Source organism: Lissotriton helveticus, chromosome 6, assembly GCF_964261635.1.
Source record: "Lissotriton helveticus chromosome 6, aLisHel1.1, whole genome shotgun sequence".
Lineage (NCBI taxonomy): Eukaryota > Metazoa > Chordata > Amphibia > Caudata > Salamandridae > Lissotriton > Lissotriton helveticus.
The window spans coordinates 1,720,598,039-1,720,619,388 of record NC_136067.1 but is presented as its reverse complement, the minus strand read 5'-3'; the positions used below and the strand labels follow the sequence as shown (position 1 = coordinate 1,720,619,388).

Here is a 21,350-nt window from a genome sequence, read left to right as displayed (position 1 = left end):
GGAACGCTTTGAGTTTGCAGTAGTGCCTTCTGCCTGTCAGCCAATTTCATGCCCTTCCCCTCTTAATCCAGCGGCTTCTACATTTGTGGACCTCTGTAAGGCAAAGGGTCTCTCTACATTATTCGTCCAGGAAGTCAACTGTTTGCTTCTGTTTTGATTTATAAATTTATAAAGCGCGCAAATGCCCGGAGGCGTCTTGGCACTAGAGTTCAATGAGCAGATGATTACTGATTTGGTGGTATGCTGACTTAACAGGTGAAAAGCCAAGTTTTTACGGCTTTTCTAAAAGCCAAAAGTGAAGGACTGCTTTTATCGTGATAGAGAGAATGTTCCAGGTGCTGACTGTCTGCAACAGAAAGCTTCTCCCTCCCCACCTATCCTGCTTGAACTTAGGAACTTGTAAAAGCTTTGTGTGAGCTGATCTCAAGCTTCTTGCTGGCACATACCATTTCAGGTGTGTTCTCAAAAACTGCAGTCATGTACCATGAAGGGCCTTAAAAACACAATGATTTGAACATGATCCTTTTTACCATCAGTAACCAGTGGAGGGCTCTCAGTCTGTGTGCGACAGGCTCAGATCTGGGGATATCCAGCACTAACCTTGCTGCTGCATTCTGAAGACGCTGGAGTTTTGTCAAATTGTGGACTTGAATCCCCACATACAGAGCATTGCCATAATCCAATCTGGACAGGGCCAATGCCGTAACTAGTGTTTTACGTCTTTGTAATGCTGATGTTTTTATCTTAGATTGTTTTCCTCTTTTTGATTCTGATTTGATTTTAAATTGTTCATCTCTACTTGCTTGTCTCGCGGACATCAAGACACTGAATTTAATTTAAAGCAGTGACGTATACATTGGGTCAGGGACCAAATCAAGGGTAACTTTTCATTCAAAGGTCATTGCGAATACAATACTGCAAAATTGTGGAAGTTTGCAACGCAAAGGTATTGATGATTTTCCTGTGTTTGAAGAAGTAGGCAGGCAAGATGAAGGTTTGGTTTCATGGCAAAGAAATGGCAGGTGGGGGGTTAACTCCTCTTATCCCTATAATGGGGAACCTCTGGTAGAACCTAATGGGTTGAAAGTCCAATTTGGAAAGAATGGCAGATGGATGTAATTCAGGCAATCTGCAAATATTTATGATGAATGTGCAAAAGATGAAATTCAAAAATGGAACTGTCTGTTCTAAATAGTGCCTGCATGTCTAGTTTTTCACTGATGCCCCACAATTAGCAATGAGCTAAAAAGCATATCCTGGAATGTAGCAGGAATAAAAAATACTAAAGAGAAGCTGCAACTCTTAAGTTTGTTAAATGCACTTGGAAATTTGAATGGGGTCTCTTCTACATTGGATAAAACAACAGGGAGAATCCAGTGAGTTCAGAATCTTTTTAATCCTACAGGGTAAAATTGAAAATGGTTTCAACAATTTAGACCCTTCAGACAAAAGTGCAGTAGTCAATGGGGGGAGGGGGGACTGGTATGGGTTATACACAGCTAAGCTTTGCTAGTATTCATCAATCTCCAAAGTGGGGATTAATAAATAAGATTATAGTATGTATTAATCCTGCAATGTATATGTAAGCCTGAGGGGGGTAGAGGGAGGGAAGGGGGTTCAAATGGAAAGAAAATATGCTTATAAACAAGCTGTGACAAGATAATCCGGTTCAATGTTATTGGTGTAACTTTAAAAAATGAATAACAATCTATACTGGAAAAAATAAAAACAATTTAGACTCTTAGGTGAGTGATGTATTGTATGGTTTTAATATGTTTATGAAGCAGATTGTAACAAATTCCACTCGAAGATTTTCCAAGGGTAATACCAAGCCTATTCCTCTTTCAATCCTATTAAATAGAGAAATACATGTTTTGGTCAGGAAACCGTTTATATTATATTCGATTGAGAGGAATACCTGCTTGTCTCTATTGAAGAGGTGAAGGAGCTGTTTAAAGGCGCACCTAAAAAAAAAGAGGCAAGTGACCAGCTATGGGTTGACCTAAGGGAGGCCGTTGTTAAGGGGCAGACAAGAACCTTTTGGGCTTTAGAAGCAGAAGGACAGGGGTTAGATCCATCCCCTCACCAATTGAGGAAGCTAGTTGAATTAACTTCATTTTTACTCAAAATGCGGCAAACGGAGAGCCCGATAAATTCCCTATGTCGGAATATCTGCCCATAACTCACCATCAATAAAGGAAATTGAGCTGGCCATTCGAGGAATGTGCTTTTCTGCTACAGTGGGTCCAGCTGAAGTCCCAATTTCGGTAGTGAAACAGGAAGTAACCCTTTGGAGTAAATTATTGTTTCCTGTCTTTGAAAGCTGCTATGAGAATAGGAAAGTCCCCTCTTTCTGGACCGGATGTATGATTGTCCCGCTATATTAAAAGGGAGACCGAAAACAGCCAGGAATTTACCATCAGATCGCTCTTCTAATTACTGTGGGTAAAGTTTGTATGAAATGCCTGTAGTCACAGTTAAGTGCATGGGCTGAAGATGATAAAATCATATCTCTTGAGCAATCGCAATACAGGTGACATCATGGAACCATTGACAATACAGCTACAATTCATTAACGAGAAATATGTAACTGTTAGAGGGGTAGTGAACTCTGCCGCCTTTATAGATTTGACCATGGCATTTGATAAAGTGGACTGATCAATGCTGTGGAAAAAGCTGTCAGGATTAGGTATGCCCGGCACCCTTCTGCAGTTAGTTATTGCCCTCCATTCTTCTACCTAGTGTAGAATATTATTAGTTGGGGATCAGGGCCTCTTAAAGGAAATAATAAAAAAAAATGGCCTTAAACAAAGGTGCCTCTAAGCCCTGCTGTCTTCTCTTTATACATCTCAGATTTACCTGCTCTTCTTACACAGAGTAGGGGTATAGCCCTGACTATTGGGGGAAGATCAGTAGCATGTTTATTATATGCGCACAACATAGTAATTTTTAATCTCATCCTCAAAGGGCTTAATAGCCAATTGGAGATAGTGCAACAATTTAGTGACGCACATTATTTGAAGATAAATGTTTCTAAAAGCAAAATACTGTGCTTTCATGACAAGAAAAAACCTAAATATGGCAATTTTCTCGTCATCTTGGTGCCCAAAAATTAGAAGTAATGAAGACCTACACTTTTTGGGGAAAGAAAATGTGCAGTAATTCGAGTGATAAGGCTCATGTGGCGTATAATATGTGTAACTTTTTGTAACAACAATGGTCCCAGGCATGAATAATTTAAGCAACAAGATAAACACAGACAGAATCAGTTCTGTAATAAATGACTTGTCCAGCCGGACAGAGGTCTAATTTTACTTCAACAAAGATACAAACGGGATTTCCTTCAACAATTCCACGTTGTGGGGCACAAGCCAGTACCCCAATTTAAGTACAAACACCTTAGTACATCAATAGTGGACAGGAAAGGGCTTTTAGGCAAAAAGCTTTGACTGTTCTCACAATTACAATTTAGAACAAGGAATACTAAATGCACCTTTACATTAACAAAGTATGTGGTATAACCATTGTATAAGGTGATTTAAAATGGTCGACGGCGTTTCGATCCCAATTTTAATTCAAAGGGATCATCATCAGGACATTTATTAATTGCCTAAATGATTTAGAGCCTCTAAACCAGCCAGTATTGTGGCTACAGATTTAGGCGTCCAATGGTTATCACTTTAGATAATCCACCGCATGGCGTCGGGGGTCCGATCGCGTTCTGGGCGGGGAATACCGGGTCAGTCTGGCAGTGCTCCCGCTCGACAATACGATCTTAATAATTTTTAATCTCATCCTCAAAGGGCTTAATAGCCAATTGGAGATAGTGCAACAATTTAGTGACGCACATTATTTGAAGATAAATGTTTCTAAAAGCAAAATACTGTGCTTTCATGACAAGAAAAAACCTAAATATGGCAATTTTCTCGTCATCTTGGTGCCCAAAAATTAGAAGTAATGAAGACCTACACTTTTTGGGGAAAGAAAATGTGCAGTAATTCGAGTGATAAGGCTCATGTGGCATATAATATGTGTAAGCACAGTCTCAAGCCAAGAGCTTGGAAGCTCTCTACAGCGAGACAGTCAAAATACACTTTTCCTATCTTCCAGAGGTTTATCGGGCTCAAATCTCTGCCTTGCTGCTTTAAGCAATTGAGCTTATAAATATTGCTAAATGGGGATTTATAATAAAATATAAGGGCAAGTGTTAAGAAATCTCACTCTTGCAATACCTCGATTTCAGTGGCAGCATTCAGGCTGGAAGGGGGAATACAAAATGCCACTGCCTGGCAAGGAGTGAAGAAGACACACTAAGGCATTTTATGAGAAAAGAAATCACTATAGCCAAAAAGAGAAAAGACAACAATATACAGAAAGGTCATATGTGCGGCCGCCCAGCTTGGGCTAGATTCGAAATTAGTCCTTTCACTCCCTGTGTCACAACTAAAGGCTAGCTTAAAACAGGCCTCGTTGGCCTGAAGCATTCGCCTGGATAGTGAGGTGTGTCTTAGAAAGAGGGATACCAAAAAATAAAAGATTCACTTTTACTGAATAAAGTACAACCTTACATAAAATGGAATTTGTCCCCCTGAGTGAGACACTTTGAATGCTGTTGTGGTTAGACATGCTTCTTTTGAATTGTCTTACAGCTAAATTGTATGGCACCTCTGCAGAATGTACTTTTTGTCAGAATGGGACTCAAGACTTGAATCCCATCCTATTTATTTGCCCAGCTCTTTTACCGTTCTGTCGAAAATGGCTGAGACCAATGTTTCTGAAGTTGTCAGCATGAACCTCCTCGGAAGTTTTGGAGTCACTTTGTGACCGCCCCCTAATGAATTGTTTTGTTATAGAATGTTTACCTTTTTTAAGTGTTTTTACAATTGTTATTGGTTTTAACGTGTATCTGGTATTTTTGTTTTGATATTGTATGGTCTGTTAAAAATTCCATGAAGAGAATTTTTACATGGTACATTTTTATATGTAAGACTATTTGAATGTTCCCCTTTTATGTGGGTCTCTTCGGAGTTCTGTAACATGAATAAAATACATTTGAAACTTGCCACAAAAACCCGGCTTCTCTCTTTTACATTATGATTTGGGCATGGTGTGATTGATATGAAAGAGTGTATGCTTTGAATGTGATGTCAGTGTCATTTTATATAAAGCTACTCTAGCTATAGAGCAACAGCAGTGCTAGTTTCAGCTTTTAACACATTGATCCACCTCCTGACATGCTCTGCCTATATTGTTATTAACCAGGATCTTAGGGGCATATTACCAACAACTAGCGATAATTTTTGTCTCTAACTTGTTTAGAGACAAAAATTATCGCCGCACATCGGCGATTTTTATCGCAGATAAACCTTGCTATTAGCAAGGTTTATCGCAAATGCGATAAAAAACGGCCGCAATGCATGAATATCGCTGAAAAGTCAGCGATATTCATGCATTATCGAGCAAATGCTCTTAGCCATGTTATCCACCTCCCATTGGATAACATGGTGAAGAACTGCTCAGGGCAGGTGTTAGCTTTTGGAGATATTCGCGCTTAGCGCGAATATCTCCAAAAGTTGGTAATAGGAGATAGCGATGTTAGTGACTGTTTCCAGTCGCTAACATCTTGTCACGCCCACTTTGCATGTCATTAGTGATAAATATCACTGACATGCAAAGTGGGGCCCAAGATGGTCGCTATCTCCTATTAGCTGTCACTAACTGGTGTTAGCGACAGCTTGGTAATAGGGAGATAATTTTATCTCCGCTTTCTTGGCTTTTAAAGCCAAAAAAGCGGAGATAAACCCCCTTGATAATATACCCCTTAGTATTAAACAAATGTCCAAATTTGAGCGCAACCACTTATAATATAGGTGACGGACTGACATACTATCTTTTTAGGTTCAGTAGAAGATGCTATCTATGGTGCGTGATCTTATGCACTCCTTTAATCCTTTTGAACTCATTTTCTTTGTTATTATGCATACATTTGTTTCATTTCTATTTTATTTCTCCAGTTCTGCAAAGCCTAATCAGTACACTGGCGAATGTTTCATTAAAAAATGTCATATGTTTGTTGTTATTTTACTAAAACCGAGAACACTGTTATGAAACATTATTTTTTATGCAACAATGTTATGTTATGTTGTGTATGTTATTGAGATGTACACAGCCCACAGCTATTCCAAAGAGTGTCCCAGCGCTAAATAGCTTTATTATACTTTCTTTTCAGTCAGATACAAAATAAAAATTTTGAAATGTTGTAGTTAAATGTCACATGGCTGTATCTTTTTTTCCTTTTTAAATCTGTAGTTTGTGTTCAAACTCAGCACTGCAAAGCAACAGGATCACTATTTCCAAGCATCCCATTTGGAGGAGAGAGATGCCTGGGTCCGAGATTCTAAAAAAGCAATAAAATGCATAGCAGGTGGTCAAAAGTTTTCTCGCAAGTCTACAAGGAAGTCCATCCGGTTGCCAGAATCTATCAACTTGGGGTCTGTATGTCTTTAACAATGACTTAAAATATGTTATTAGTCATTTCAAATTAATTAGCTTAACATGAGGTTCATGTCAATCACAAACCTCCGCTTGTGCACAGTTGTGCTCAGGTACGCATGTACACAAATACACAAACACAGAGCAATCGATGTGCCTTTGCAATGTTATTAATTGAATATTATTGTATTTAAGGCTAACTATCTAGGCCCAAGCCAATTTATTTTGCAAGTGCAACTCAAGCGCTGAAATTAAAATGTATTGTATTGCTCTACCTGTCCCCTTTATTTACCTCCAAAAATGTAAATCTTTAATTTTTGAAACATGCAACATGGCAACTCTTCTTCACGGAATGACTCATGGTCGTGGGTCAACTTGGGGGAGCCTCTCCGACTCCTATTGATTCTGCCCACAATCTAAGAAGTATTTTTGATTCACAGTTATCTTTCAACTACAATTTACACTAACTGCCATCTGCCTGTTGTTTTCTCCTCAGAACTTTGAGGAAACGTTTGGCTCTCCTTCCTGCTTTCTGTAGGAAAGACATAGTGCAGGTTCCTATTATTTTTCACCTGGACTACTGAAACTCCCTACTTTTTAGGATGAGCCTAAGCAGCGCACATTGACTGTCTCTCAACACGCTGTAAACAGTGTATGGGCTTCTATCCCACTTACTGGCTTTTTATTGTAAACTTGCTTTGTCATTTAGAAAGGCTTACTTTCTAGTGGGTAATCTTTCTTCTTTGTCCCTCCTCTAAGTCGGTTGTTAACATCCAGGGAGCAGTGCAGTACTACTTCTATTGTTCCAATTTGGACCTTTTAGCTCTTTGTCTGAGTCTATATTTAATTTAATTTATCGTTGAGAAATGGGTTCTCGATGGAACGTCTTAAGAATAAGCATGGTGCTCCATCTCAGAACCTCACTGCTGTGCCCAAGGGAACCTCAGTGCACCACAAAACCACGGCACAACATTAATACGGCCAGTATTCTCCTAGGCAAAGCACAAAAAGAACTCTTTAAGTCAGCATGGCGTAACACAACACAGCCACGTTAGTGTCACTATTCCCTCTCATGCCCACCAACAGGAGGCTGAATTGTCAGACTTTCCACTCTTATAATAAGCTTCTGGACCCCCCCTTCATGCACATACTGACTTTCAGCCATTTAGACTCTACTTGGAAATTCACATCCATTCCCAATCCATGCCGGGTTGTGTGGAAGCCAGCCTGCTCATGCCTGAAACTCTATTACCTAGAATTCCCTGCTCACTGCTTTGTCTCTACCCCTGCAGGTCAAGGATGGGTGGACAAATTCAGCTAATTTGTGGCTGGCTGCTGCTAGCCTGCTCACACCTGATGCATCTCCTTACTGTGAGCTATTTTAAGCCCCAGCTCCTCTCAGTCCAGGGTTGGTCATTGTAGCTGTGTACCGTTGAGACCCACCCTTGTTTCCTGAGCTTTTGCTGTCCTTGTTTCCACAGTTTCTGAGCTATAGTTAATCCTTGTTCCTGACCTGCAGAATTTTTCCTTGTTCCTGACCTAGCACTGCCCGCAGTGCTACCTTGACTCCTGAACTTTAATAATTCCTTGTTCCACTAGCACTGAATGCAGTGCTACGTTGACTCCTGAGCTTTACGAATTCACTGTTCCTGAACTAACACTCCCTCAGAACTATACCATCTTCACTTCTAACAGGACCACAAGAGGTGGCGGTATTGCTATGGCAGTCAAATCCTGTTTTCCGGCGGAATGGAAGCCGTCAGGGCTACCCGCTTGTGAAAGCGCCATTTTTAAAGTTGCCTTTTCCCATCAATTTACTTTCAGTGGCCTCCTTGTATACCGCCCCCCCGGCAATGATTCGGTTTTTAGGTCTGCGTTGGCAGACATGGTCAGTCCTATAGCACTCGGCTGTGCCAATTTTAATATTTTGGGTGACCTCAACATCCATTTTGATAATGGATCTTCCACTATCGTGAGCTCTTTACTGGCGGATCTGGAAGCTCTCCAACTGACTCAGCTCGTTACCCTTCCAACCCACTCGGGAGGCCATATTCTTGACCCCTTCTTTTCCACACTAGATGGGTTAAGGTTGTCAGAACCGAGGCTGATGGGGTGGACTGATCACCTGTTAATAGAAGCTTTCTGTCCAGTCCACGATAAGCCTTTTATATCCACAGACAGGCCTATCTTTAAAAGGCCTTGGCATAAGCTTACGTTGGAAGAGTTCTACGGTATACTAGAGCGAAAACCGCTGAGTACCTTCACGAATGTGGATCAAGGATATCAACATTTCTGCGCTTGGATTACAGATGCCTTGGACGCTCTTATACCTTTGCGGTGGTCGAAAGGCCGGACAAAAACACCTAGCCCCTGGTATAATGAATCTCTCGCAGAATTGAAGAAATCCTGCCGTAAAACAGAGAGGGAATGGAGACGTTCCTATGACCCCGCGCTGAAAACTCGATATTTTACTGAGCTGAAGCTCTATCATAGAGCTATCTGCAGAGCAAGAGCTGCATTTTACGCGCAAGAATTTGCTACCAGCCCCAATCCTTCAAAACTGATTTTTAAGGTATTGAAGGATCTTATGAAAAATAGATCCTCATCAGAGGTGATTTGCACAGACTTGCACTGTGATAAATTGGCCTCCTTTTTTGTGGAGAAAGTGGCAAAAATCTATCGTGGGTTTGACACACTCCACAAGGACACACTCCACAAGGATCGATTGGCTTTTACCCCTGTCACGGTAGATTTTGAGCCTCTGGCTATTCTACCTGAATTGTCTAGTGAGGCCTTTGACAGGCTCAGCCTTAAGGTCAAGTCAGGCTCTCCTGCGGACCCGTTAAAGCCAGCCTTCATTAATACACTTTCCCCGCTTTGCCGTGACCCCATATTGAACCTTATCAATATGTCACTGTCTTGTGGAACGGTACCGGTGGTATGGAAACAGGCAGTGGTCACTCCGATATTAAAAAAAGCCAACTCTGATCCCCGACTGCCAGAGAACTATCGACCTATCTCCCTGTTGCCTTGGATTGCCAAAGTGACAGAAGCCCATGTCAACTCTGTTCTGTCCGAACATCTGGCTCGTAACCAGATTCTGGATTCCAGTCAGAACGGCTTCCGGTCAGGACACAGTACCGAGACGGCATTACTTTACATCACGGAACATCTTCGCCAGGTACTCGACTCAGGTCATACTGCAGCGCTTATACTACTAGACCTAAGCGCTGCCTTCGATACTGTGTCCCACCATATACTTATCCAACGCTTACAGGAGGTGGGAGTGACGGATGTCGCTCTCCAGTGGTTTCGGTCTTTTCTGGCAGACCGCTCCTTTAAAGTGGCTATACCACCTGGTCAATCTGCCACCTATCCTTTGGAGCTCGGGGTACCACAGGGGTCTTCGTTGAGCCCAACAATGTTCAACCTCTATGTGAAACCGCTGGCTGGTGTCGTCAAACAGTGGGGTCTTACGATGACCTCATACGCTGACGACACACAGCTAGCGGTGACACTTAGTGAAGACCCTGAGGTGGAGGCCCCCAGATTCCGTGCGGGTCTCTTGGCAGTAGCCGGCTGGCTCCGCACCAACTGCCTCCAGTTGAATGCCACCAAAACGGAGGTATTGGTTCTAGGGAAGCATGCGGAGCAATGGGGAAATCAGTGGTGGCCTTCGGAGCTTGGTGTCACTCCTATTCCAGCTACTGGAGTGAGAAATTTAGGAGTATGGGTAGACTCTGCGTTGACCTTCAGAGATCACACCATGAAGGTGGCTGCCACGTGTTACGGAATTTTGCGTGGTACTAGGCCGGTCCTAAAGTACTTTGATCCCCCTACTAGACAGCTTGTAGTCCAAGCCTCAATACTTTCCCGGCTGGACTACGGCAGTTCACTGCTATTAGGGGTGAATCAAGCGGAGGCCTCTAGGCTCCAAAGAGTACAAAATGCCGCGGCACGAGCCATTGTGGGCCTTCCCAGACACTGTTCAGTGTCTGGTACCATCACGGCCTTGCACTGGCTCCCGGTCAGACAGCGCATTAAATTCAAGGCGCTGTGTCTGGCCTTTAAAATTCTAAAATTTTCGTCGCCGCCGGCACTTGCTCCTCTTCTTATACCCTACAAGCCTTCTAGATCCTTGAGATCAGAGGGGCTTCATCTAGCCATCTGTCCACGCTTCAAGCTGAGCAGAATGGGTGGCCGATCCTTTAGGGTGCTAGCGGCAAGTTTATGGAATTCACTCCCTGTTCACATTCGAGCCCTTGAAGATTTGCTCACCTTCAGGCAGGCGATTAAAACCTTCCTGTTCCCGGCACCTAGTTAATTCCTTTTCTTTTATCATGTGTTATGTTACAGCATCTGTCAGAGCGCCAGGACGCCCCTTTGCTGGGGCAGCTGTGCGCTATAAAAATACCAAATAACATAACATAACATAACATAACACTGCCTGCAGTGCTACCTTGGCTATTGAGCTTTGCTCAATTTTTGTTCATGCACCAGCACAGTCTTCAGTGCTACTTTGTTTTCTTGACTCCTGATCCAGCACTATTCTAGTATACCTGTGTAACCTCCTCTTCTCTGTGTCCTATTCCAGTCCCTACCTTTATTCCCATTTCCTTGGTTTCAGCTCCTAGTTTTCTGTCTTTCTATTTCTACTGTCTTGCCTATTTTACCATGTATGTTTGTTACTTGCTTTCTGACAAGTGTGCCCTGCGATTTCCTTCCTTTCCTGTTAAGCACTCCTTCTTGCTAGCTCCTTGTCTATCTTGCTTGTGTTTAGTTCCACACCTTGCTATTACTGCCTTGCATGTTCCTGTTTGATCGCCAGGATCCGTGGGCACAGCTGACACCCTAGGTGGTGTTTCTTGTTCACTGTGAGTATTTGTCTTTGAGTTACGTTTATAGCATCACTATAGGTATCAGCTCTACAGACCCTGCCTTTGCATGCAGATCCTATATGTGGGTATTTGTAGTCAGTATGTGTAACAGTAATTGTTGGTGAGGAACTTACTGAGCTTCAGTCTTACCATGGGGAGCTCCTGAGTGCTTCACCCCACATTCCCTTTATTGTTAATGTTGTTTTATATATTTGTCTTGCACATCCATCCCGGGGGTAGTTATTCTGAATGCCAAATCACCTCTTGAATGCGTATCCTTTCTGAGTTCTAGCTACCTTTGTGCAGGCTTTCCTTTTGGATCCCTTTTCTTTCCAACTTCTTGTGTGATCCTGGACAGCACTGTGCTCATCTTTCTGCTTATATTTTCAACTGAGTCACCAGTCCCTGCCCAAGTCCCTGACTGTGTCCCATACAGACCAGACAGTCTTTGACAGTCGGATTGCATCATATTAGCTGAATTTCGCCATGCTATTCGATAAGGTGACAAGTACCAGCTACTTACACAAATCGTCCATGATTTTAGCCTAATGCCTGTTTTTTCCGTGCTGTGATCTTTTAATGGATGTCACTAGTCCATAATGTCAGTACATCCAGGTCACATAAAGACAGTGATAGTTTGATCACCAAATAATAGGCTGTGTCAGTCAGTCAGTCATAAGCTTTTATTCGATATGCAAGATATCTTATAAGCACAATACAATACAACCATATAAAAATGTACAAAATCAATACATATAAGTCAGTAGTAAACTCATTTAAAAGGGATAAAAAGGACATCAAAATGCCCAAAATAAATTAGCTAAAAAGAGAATTAAACTGCTACTGACAATCTCTTGCAACGAATAAGCCAAAACTGCTTTAAAAATTTAGCTATTCCACATATAATTGGGGGGGATGTGTCCGTCATTAAAATACGCAAAGCTACTAGGTAACTACGTGTACCCATGTTCCGGCAAAGAGGTTTAAGCCAAGTGCTCCTGGGCTTTACATAGTCCGGACATTCAAACAGGATGTGCGTAATGGACTCAATCCTGCTCGGACAACATGCGCAGTTGGGAGACATGTGAGGAGCTGATTTCCATTTTGATACCACAGCCCCAAGCGGGAGAGAGCCAACTCTAAATTTAAAATATAGTGCTCGATCAAAAGGGAGGGTAATGAGGTCCAAATAAGGCTCAAATGCCACCACATCTTTTACCACTAAAAAGGCAGCAGCAGACTTGCAGTGGTTCGGGTTTGTAACTAAATGTTCCGCGGACCATTTCCAATAAAGACTCTTCACAACCTCTTTTGGTGGGGCTGTGCGAGTTGTCCAACAGTCCCCCAGTCCGATTTTCTCCAGGAGCATTTTAGTGTCTCTCAGCCATCTTATTTTTGCCCAACCACCCAGACTCATTATTTCAGCCAGTCCATCAGCATATGGTTTCAGTTCTTCACCCCTCCAAATTCTTGTCCATAATAGGAGGGGACGGAGTTGGGCCTGGTCTTTGATGTTTTTACAACCTGTGTCCAACAACACAAGTATGGTCGGAGTGCTCGGAGGGCTGTGTCTTTATTGCAGTGAGTCCTCATTTTGTAGGCTGCCCCTGTTTTTATTCTTTTCCTTTGATAGTTGGGCATCTTTCCTTATTGGACCTTATGCTAGCTCCACTTTGGAAGGGAGGGTAGTGTTGCTGCTAAGATTTGGGCATCAATGGGAGATGGTCAGCACTGCAGCATTATGATACCTTTCTGTTACTCTGCAGCCAGAAGGATATCTCTCATGCGAACACAAGGAGATCCTCAGGAACGCATTTTCGTCAGTGCAGCTTTGGAGCAAGTGCATAATCAAAGCTACAGACTTTTGGACTAGGTTTGAGTCTCCGTGTTGGATCAACATGCTGTGATTCGGGGCAAATCACTTAGGGCCAGATGTAGGTGGCCATTTACCGGCCGGTAACGGCCGATTTCGACCGTTACCGACCGGTAAATGGGTTTTTGGGATGTAGGGGGCCAATTTTACCGATTCGGTAAATTTACCGAATCAGTAAATTTACCGAATCGGTAAAATACCGATTCTGTATTTTTACCGATTGGGTAACTTCTAGATTTAGGTGGGACTCTTCTGAGTCCCAAAGGCCTTTCAGATTCAGTATTTTACCACCCAATCCAATTGGGTGGTAAAATACCGAATCCTGGTGTGCTTGCACATGTGTGCATGCACACCTATGCCATGTGACAGACAGACATGCCCTTAGGGCATGTCTGTGTGCCACATGGCACACATGGCTGTATTTGGGGTGCTAGAGGGTGTCAAAGTGACACCCCCTGCACCCTTGCTGGAATCGATATTTACCGATTCTGTAAATACCAATTCGGTAGAATCAATGGGCATTACCGAATCGGTATTTACAGAATCGGTAAATACCGAATCTTAACGATTCGGTATTTACCGAATCTGTAATACCTACATCCCCCCCCTCTATTTTACCACTTCTTAAATACCGAATCGGTAAAATTTGGTATTTAAGAAGTGGTAAAATAAAATTACCTACATCTAGGCCCTAATCTCCACATGCCAAAAAAAGGATTCTGACCTTGTGTAATATAACTGGTGCTCAGATAAACCACTTCAATACCTTCGGGTCAAGCTTGCAGTGTATAAAACTGCAAAAAGGGGGATGAGGGGCCCAGTTTTTCACACCATGAGCAAACTTCCTGTACCTGAATGTACACATAATGAAGGGCATGTGTCACTTGTTGAACTCGTCCCTGCTAACCAGACATCTAGAGCAGACAGCTGAAATGCAGCCATTTATTACCATTTAATAAATATACAGCTTATGCATAACATTTACTTTGTGAAAGACATCTCTACTTCCACTCCTTGCTTTGGGATTATGATGACATTTTGTGACATTTAACGAATGGTCCTGTTTTTCGCAGATGGGCAGATAAAATGCTAATCAAAATTAGTTTCACACATCTGAAACTTTGCCTTTCGTTCAACAATATGTGTGATGTTCACTTGAGAGCATTCGAGGCGTGTACTAGAATGCACATAGTTATTCGCAAGCACATGCCTTGTATGTATGTTTTTTGTTATCTTGCTAAAAGCAGAAGATAAGAATTAATCTGGAGATGTTCCCAGTTAATTGCTGCACAGCCCTGTGTGCTCATTAGCCTCAGTTACAGAAAGTACATACACTCCAACCAGATAGTGCAGTAATAACGTAGCAAAAAGGTAAGATCTTTGAAAAAGATGCAGGCAGTAGCTCGTCTCTCTCCACTGAACTGATTCCAACTCCTTCCTGAGCCGGTCATAAGTTCAGAAATAATGGTCCTCGTCAAGATGGGGTCACTGGTTCCGTCCGAACTGAAGCACACTTCACAAGCCTGGAATAATCAATGATGATCTTTCAGTGGTATCTAATGTAAAACAAATAAAAGTAGGTGCCAGGGCCAAACATATGCTTAGGACACAACTGCAGGCTGCAGCCTGCACCACCCACTACCCCTGCCAATAATGCAAAATGCCAGCAGTAGCAATGGCCTGGATGTGCTGCTATTATCATTATCAATTACATAACACACCACATATATTCAATCCACACCACAGAATTCCACATCATGCCACATTATTCAACAGCACACCACATAATACAACTACACTACATACCACTCCACATAATTACACTCCATGACACACAATCTGACTCCATGTAATTCCAATACAATCAATACCACAAAATTACTATCTACATAATTCCACTGCACACCATATCACATAATTTCCACACATACACACTACACACCACACAATTCCACAACTAAAATGCAAATTTGACTAGCTTAAATGAAGGTAAGTTTCAATTCTATTAAGGACACAAAGGCAATGATTATGTTTTCCTTCTTTGCTTTTATTGATCTGATACATGACACAGCAGCCATCAATATAACCAAAAAACGAATTTTCCCATGAACGGTAGGGAAAAACAAAGTTCATAAGTCCTTTCTGTCCGCAGCCAGGCCCCAGTATAGTCCTCTTTTGCTGCCTATTTTGCCTCTGTCTTCATGCGAATCACGCTAACCGGATATCTCACACATCTTGCTTCGATCCATCAGACCATGCCAAGATCTTAAATGTCAGAGATGAATCCACCTACTTTGCCATCAAGTAACATCAATCAAGGAAACATCAACAATGCATCGAGAAAAAATTCTGTTTTAAAGACTCTACCAACTTGACTTGAAAACCTTACAACATAGCATGAACAAAGCAGTGACTTAATACATAGTTGTAATGCAAAATCCCATTTCTTACTCCAGAGGGATTGTCTCTCCTAGAGCCCCGGTTGGGATAATCCTTTCCTCCGTGTCCTTAATAGAATTGAAACTTACCTTCACTAAAGCTAGGTGAATTTTCATTCTATGTCAGGACCAAAGGCAAGGATTATGCTGGTTCGGAGCTTACTTACCACCAATTGAGCCATATCCAACACTGGCTTAAAGTAGAATCTCTTGAAAGTAGGGTCCAAAGGCCAGTCTGCTGCACCCATGAGATCTTCAAGGCGTGCACCCAAACAGAAGGCTTTGGAAGCAATTGCACATTGGGCCGAATGTGCCCCAAATTGTTTGGTATCTATACCACCTTTTTGCATCACCCAACGGGCTATGGGGAGGGAAGAAACTGATTTGAAAGGGTTTATCCGAGCAATGTGGAGTTGTGTCTCCCCGGGAGGTCGTACCTCATAGGCTTTGAGGCATCTTACCACACAGAGCTTTGGAGACTCTGCAAAAGCTGGGTATGAAAATGTACAAGTATTAGACGTGATACAGATACTGACTGCAAAAATGACCCGTCCAGGGAGAAGACTCAGGCCATTATTTCCATCGCCTGAACATCTGACACTCTTCTACAAGATATAAGGCACAGCGACATAGCCAACTTGGCTGAGAGTTCTTTCCGAGACAAAAATCGGTTCGACTGGCAAGACAAGAAAAAGTTCAAAACTAGATTTACATCTTAATGTGCTGCATACCACGGTTCAGGAGGAAGGGAGAGGGAAATCCACCAAAGTAGCCTACGGACAAAGAGATGCTCACCCACTGTAGACCCGTCCACGACGGCATGCCCCGCTGAGTTTGCAGAGCAGAAAGCGTTAATTGATCGATACACCAAGCCCTCCTCCACAAGGCTTTAGAGGAAATTCTGAATTTGTACTACATCTGCGTCCACGGGATCCACGTCCTGTAGCAAACACTTACTTACCCTTCTCGTCCAGGCAGAATGTTAACCTTTGATAGTGCTGTTGGCCCAGATTTTGGAGAGGAAAAGCTCAGACTGCTGCGAAAGGCCTGGGATAGTCCAGCGATGCTGGTAAGTCACCACGCCATCAGCATTAAAGAGCCCTCTCCCCCCAACTGGTGTGGTTCCTTATCCGGACTGATGAGAATGTGAGGAAAAGTGAGAGTTGGATTGGAGAATCCCAGGAAAGTTCCAGAAGAACTAGAAACCACACTTGAGACCTCCAAATGTGGGTGACCATGACCACTTCCGCCTGCTGGCTTCAAATCTAAACTTAACCCCTGGTGATCATCGGGAAGGGTGGGGGGACGTATAACCCTTCTCCGGACTCCAATCCTGCAGAAAAACATCTGTCGCCTCCACTAGGGGTTTCAGCCCCAACTAAAGAACCAAGGCAATTGACGATTGAGGAGGAATGCTAACAGGTCAATCAAAAATGGCCCCATTTGCATGTAATTGTGCAAAAGACATGAGGAGGATCCAATTTCCATACACTGGAATCCTGGAGGTGTCTGGAGTGCCAGTCCGCGACCTGGTTCGCTCGACCTGGGAAGTATTCCACTGTGACGGAAACCTGATCTCCACCAATGCGTGTGACCTGGTACCCCCAAACTATGATATAGCGCACCATGGACACATTGCCAATCTTCAAGACTAACTAAGATTGAATTCTGTCTTTCATCTATCACCGAACAGAGAACGACCCCGCTAGGACCTCAAGCAGTTTATATGTAAGCTCTGTTCAGATGGAGACCAACTGCCACCGGCCCACACCATGCGCCCAGCCCTACCTGCTGGCTTCGGACTTCATTACCAAGTCTGGTCGGAACCGAAGATTGCTCAGACGTTCCATGCCTCCATGTGGGCCAACCACCATTCTATCTCCTCCTTGGCCTCTCCGGACAATTGAACCAACTGGGAATAGGTGAGGCCCTTCCTGAGGTGATGTGTCTTCATGCGCTGCAGGGCCAGGTAGTGCCCAAAAAAAGCGCTTGTATGGAAGATGAGACAAGTCCCAGCAGCCATGCAATCTGTTGGAGGGAAGTGTGGGACCTGGACAGTGTTTGGTGCAGTGTGTGTCTGATCTTGGCCATCTTCCAAGTCAGAAGACTTAGGGACCCCAAAATGGATTTGATGACAAACCCCAAGAAGATTACCGACTGAGAAGGAACAAGAAGAGACTTTTTCTCGTTTATCCCAAACCCTAGGTTCTGCAACAGGGAGACCGCTGACTAAAGTAGAGAAGCCAGCCTCCTGGGGAATTGGGCCAAGAAGAGGATGTCGTCCAAGTAGACAATGAGCCCAAACCCCAGTGCCCAGAGGAATTCTTAGCCGGCCTTGGAACCTTCATGAAGCACCAGGGTGCCGATGACAGGCCGAAGGGAAGTGTGACAAACTCGTACATCTGAGCGCACCACATGAACTGTAGGATCTTGCGATGAGGGGCAAACACTGGAACCGTCATGTACGCATCCTGCAGGTGTAGACGAGCCATTGTAGTGTAGTTCCTATTTTCCCAATAGGCTCTGCGCATTGGAATAATACCTACAGCAGTAAAGGCCTAGACCAGACGTTAACTAGGTCTACTACTGTCGATACTAGACTTAAGTTTTGGGTTTGCCAGCGTAGCTCAGAGTTCACTAGAAACTTTCTCGAATGTTCAAGGAGGAATTAACTTCCCTGATTAGACAAGAAGGGATTTAGTTTCTGACAACCATAGAACATGACAACTTTGCTCTCCCCTAATCAAGAGTCAATCTCGAGAGTCGTGTGAGCACAAGGCAATTATTTTACTCAGTCAGTACGTGCATTCTTAGTCTCATCAGATTGTAGAGAAAAGGAGGAGACGGGCGTGTTCAATAAAAAGGTGTTATTTATTGATCAGTCTCTTTTCTCGTACAAGAGAAATGGATCGTTATTATTGCAATACTTATAGTTAAGTCAAGTGCATACATTAAAAGCAATAGTATAAAATAATACTGTAAAAACATTGATATGGTTTCTGAGCCATATGATGTTTAAAATGATTAAAATATATTTACATACACATATACATTTGACTAAACGTACTCAACTGGTGTTTCTAAATACGCCTACCCCGTGTACCTGACCTAAGTCTAATGCGTGGGCGGGAATAGAAAGTTACAGTTTAAGTTAAGTTTGTTTTTGCCAAGTGAATAACTAAAGAATTCTCTGTGAGGGGTTATTCAGTTCTGTACCTGGAAGTTAGGATGAATGAGGAATGGTATCTCTTTCTCTGCTCTCGATATTCCAGGCTGCCTGCGAGGGCTGCCCAGAAGCGCCGGTGCTGGGTCTCTCGGCTTGAGATAGCAGCGCGTCTCTCAGCGCGTCAGGAAGGCGGGGCTGCTGCCAGCGGGGTCTGCTCCTGCTCTCGGCTTCGGCAAGTGTGGCTGCTCCGTCTCGTCACCACGCGTGTGTTTGCATAGGGCAAGATCGGCAATATTTATACCTTAAAGGTGCCGAGATTGACGTAAGGATGGACATAGATACGTCAATAAAGATGTCATACGACTTGCTCGTTAGCACATTCTTTACTAAAGTTCTCTGTGAAATCAAAACAATGGCCGCACGGATTTTCCAGGTTGTCATAGGTTTGATTTGTTATGAGAACGTCGTATGCCTTATCAGGGGCTGGAGGAATGTCGCTTGTCTAATTAGATCTCAAGCGTTATGACCTAATCAGATAACACGTTCCTGTGCCGTAGTGTGACTGCGTCAGATAACGGTATCTGCATCATGGGGGCTTTTCTTGCCTCATGGGCTGACTGTTAGTTAACTTGATAGTTAGTTTAACCAGAATAGGGTCAGGAATAGGGGGATTGATTCAGAACCTATAGGAATACATGACACCCACTCCACGCTAACTATGGTCATATTTACTAATCTATGCATAGTATAACATAGTACAACATACTATAGAGTATAGTGTATACCTTACCACCCCAAAATACATAAATGCATTTTGAAATTTTCAAATATACTGAAAAATTGCAGTCATATATATTGTATGCACTTAAGCTATGAATTAAACGCTAAAGTAAACACGCATTTGTAGACATTATTGCTTATTTGGTATATGAGAAATACACATGAAATGGCTCTTAATATGGCTATACAGAAAGAAAGTTCGAGACCATTTCATCACATAATAAAATATTTGTGAACATCCCAGCGGGCAACTAAAGTTCATAAAGTATCTAAAAATAGAAATCTTAGTTCTCTAGGAATAGTTTCTTACTTTAAGCAGAAGATAAGTGTCCCGAAAAATTTGTGAAAAATAATTTGGGGCTGCTAAAAAATTGTTGTCCGTGAACTGGTGGGAAGAATTGTTCATGTGACTTTATTTTTAAAGTTGAAGGCCGAATTCAGGGAACGCCGTGTGCGAGCTTGCTCAAAAGTCTCTATTTCTGTTCCGGAGAGAACATCATATCATTAAGGCTTTCGAAAAAACTGTCAACAGCTTCATGGGAAAGTTCCACTAAGTCGGAAATAGGGGTAACCATGCATTCGTGCGCATGATTGTCTGCATTGACATTCTGTATCGCATTGCTGACAGAAGGTCGTACCTGATTAATGCTGCTTTCATCTTGAACTTCACTACTCTTCAATCGTAGTGGTGAAGATTCCAGGAATGCCGTCATCAGGATTGGCAGCCTTTGAGGGCAGCACAAAGCGTGAACCTTGGTAGGAACCAACAATGTATCCGCATCCACTGTCGCATCCGATTGTAGCGTCAGACAGGTGTCTAACACGCATTCTTCTCCGCATAGCAGACATCTCAATACAGGTAAAACACATCTTTGCCACATTGGTCGAAATGATAGAAACCAAGTCATGTTCAGGTCTCTAAGCTGGGATAGTCCCAGGATTTTTGATATCCGGTCCCGGTATCCAATGGCTAGGATCGTTTCTTCCATTGTCGCGAGAGTTTGATCTGTGACATGGGTTGCCATAACGAAAAATAAGGACTAAGAATAGGATTCCTGCAATAAGTCCCAGGATCAGGGGAAGTCCGCCAAAAATCGAATGGACGAAATCTGGAAAAATACCCAGTATGGCTTTGAATGGTGTTAATGCCATCGAAAATACTGTCTTAAATACCTTTGAGACCCCAGTGGTATCAGAAATATTTAAGATTTCGCTCAGGATTTCCGCGAAATGTACGGGGGAATTAGTTGATAATAATGTATGTATCTCTGCAGTCGTCCTTGCGACTTGTAGATCATACGTTTCTTTTGATGACGTGAGCCTTGTCGGCGTCTGAAGAAGCACTGTTTTCATTCTGCTTAAAGTATCTATTCGAATAGAAGTAATTTTCAAACTGGGCCATGCCCTTGCCTCCCTGTCTGGAAAGGAGCTGGGGAATAAAGAACGTCCACAGCACTTGACCTTCGCCGTCGTAGTGACTAGATAAGGAGTCCCGGGCATAAGACTACAACATCTGCGGTCTACAATAAGAATGTAACTCCCATTATAGAGTCTTTGAAAGAATGGTTCTATTTCAGTTGCAGGTGCGCCTTGCTGGTGACATGAAAGGTTGTATGAATTCCCTTCACAGGCTCCATGCAAACTAATTCCGTTACACAGAAGCGTGCCGCTTAGTGACATAGCACAATTGTTGCCACTAAGAAACACTTTCTGTCCTTTATTAC

At 42.9% G+C, this 21,350-nt stretch overlaps 1 protein-coding gene across 1 annotated transcript in view; it reads left to right on the top strand.

Annotated features, from left to right (window-relative positions):
* The window catches only part of PLEK (pleckstrin), a 318,328-nt gene that overhangs the window by 140,090 nt on the left and 156,888 nt on the right, over positions 1-21,350 (top strand). The window contains exon 3 of the mRNA XM_078649592.1: positions 6,310-6,491. Within this exon, the coding sequence (XP_078505718.1) occupies positions 6,310-6,491 (182 nt within the window). The remainder of the gene's footprint in view (positions 1-6,309; positions 6,492-21,350) is intronic.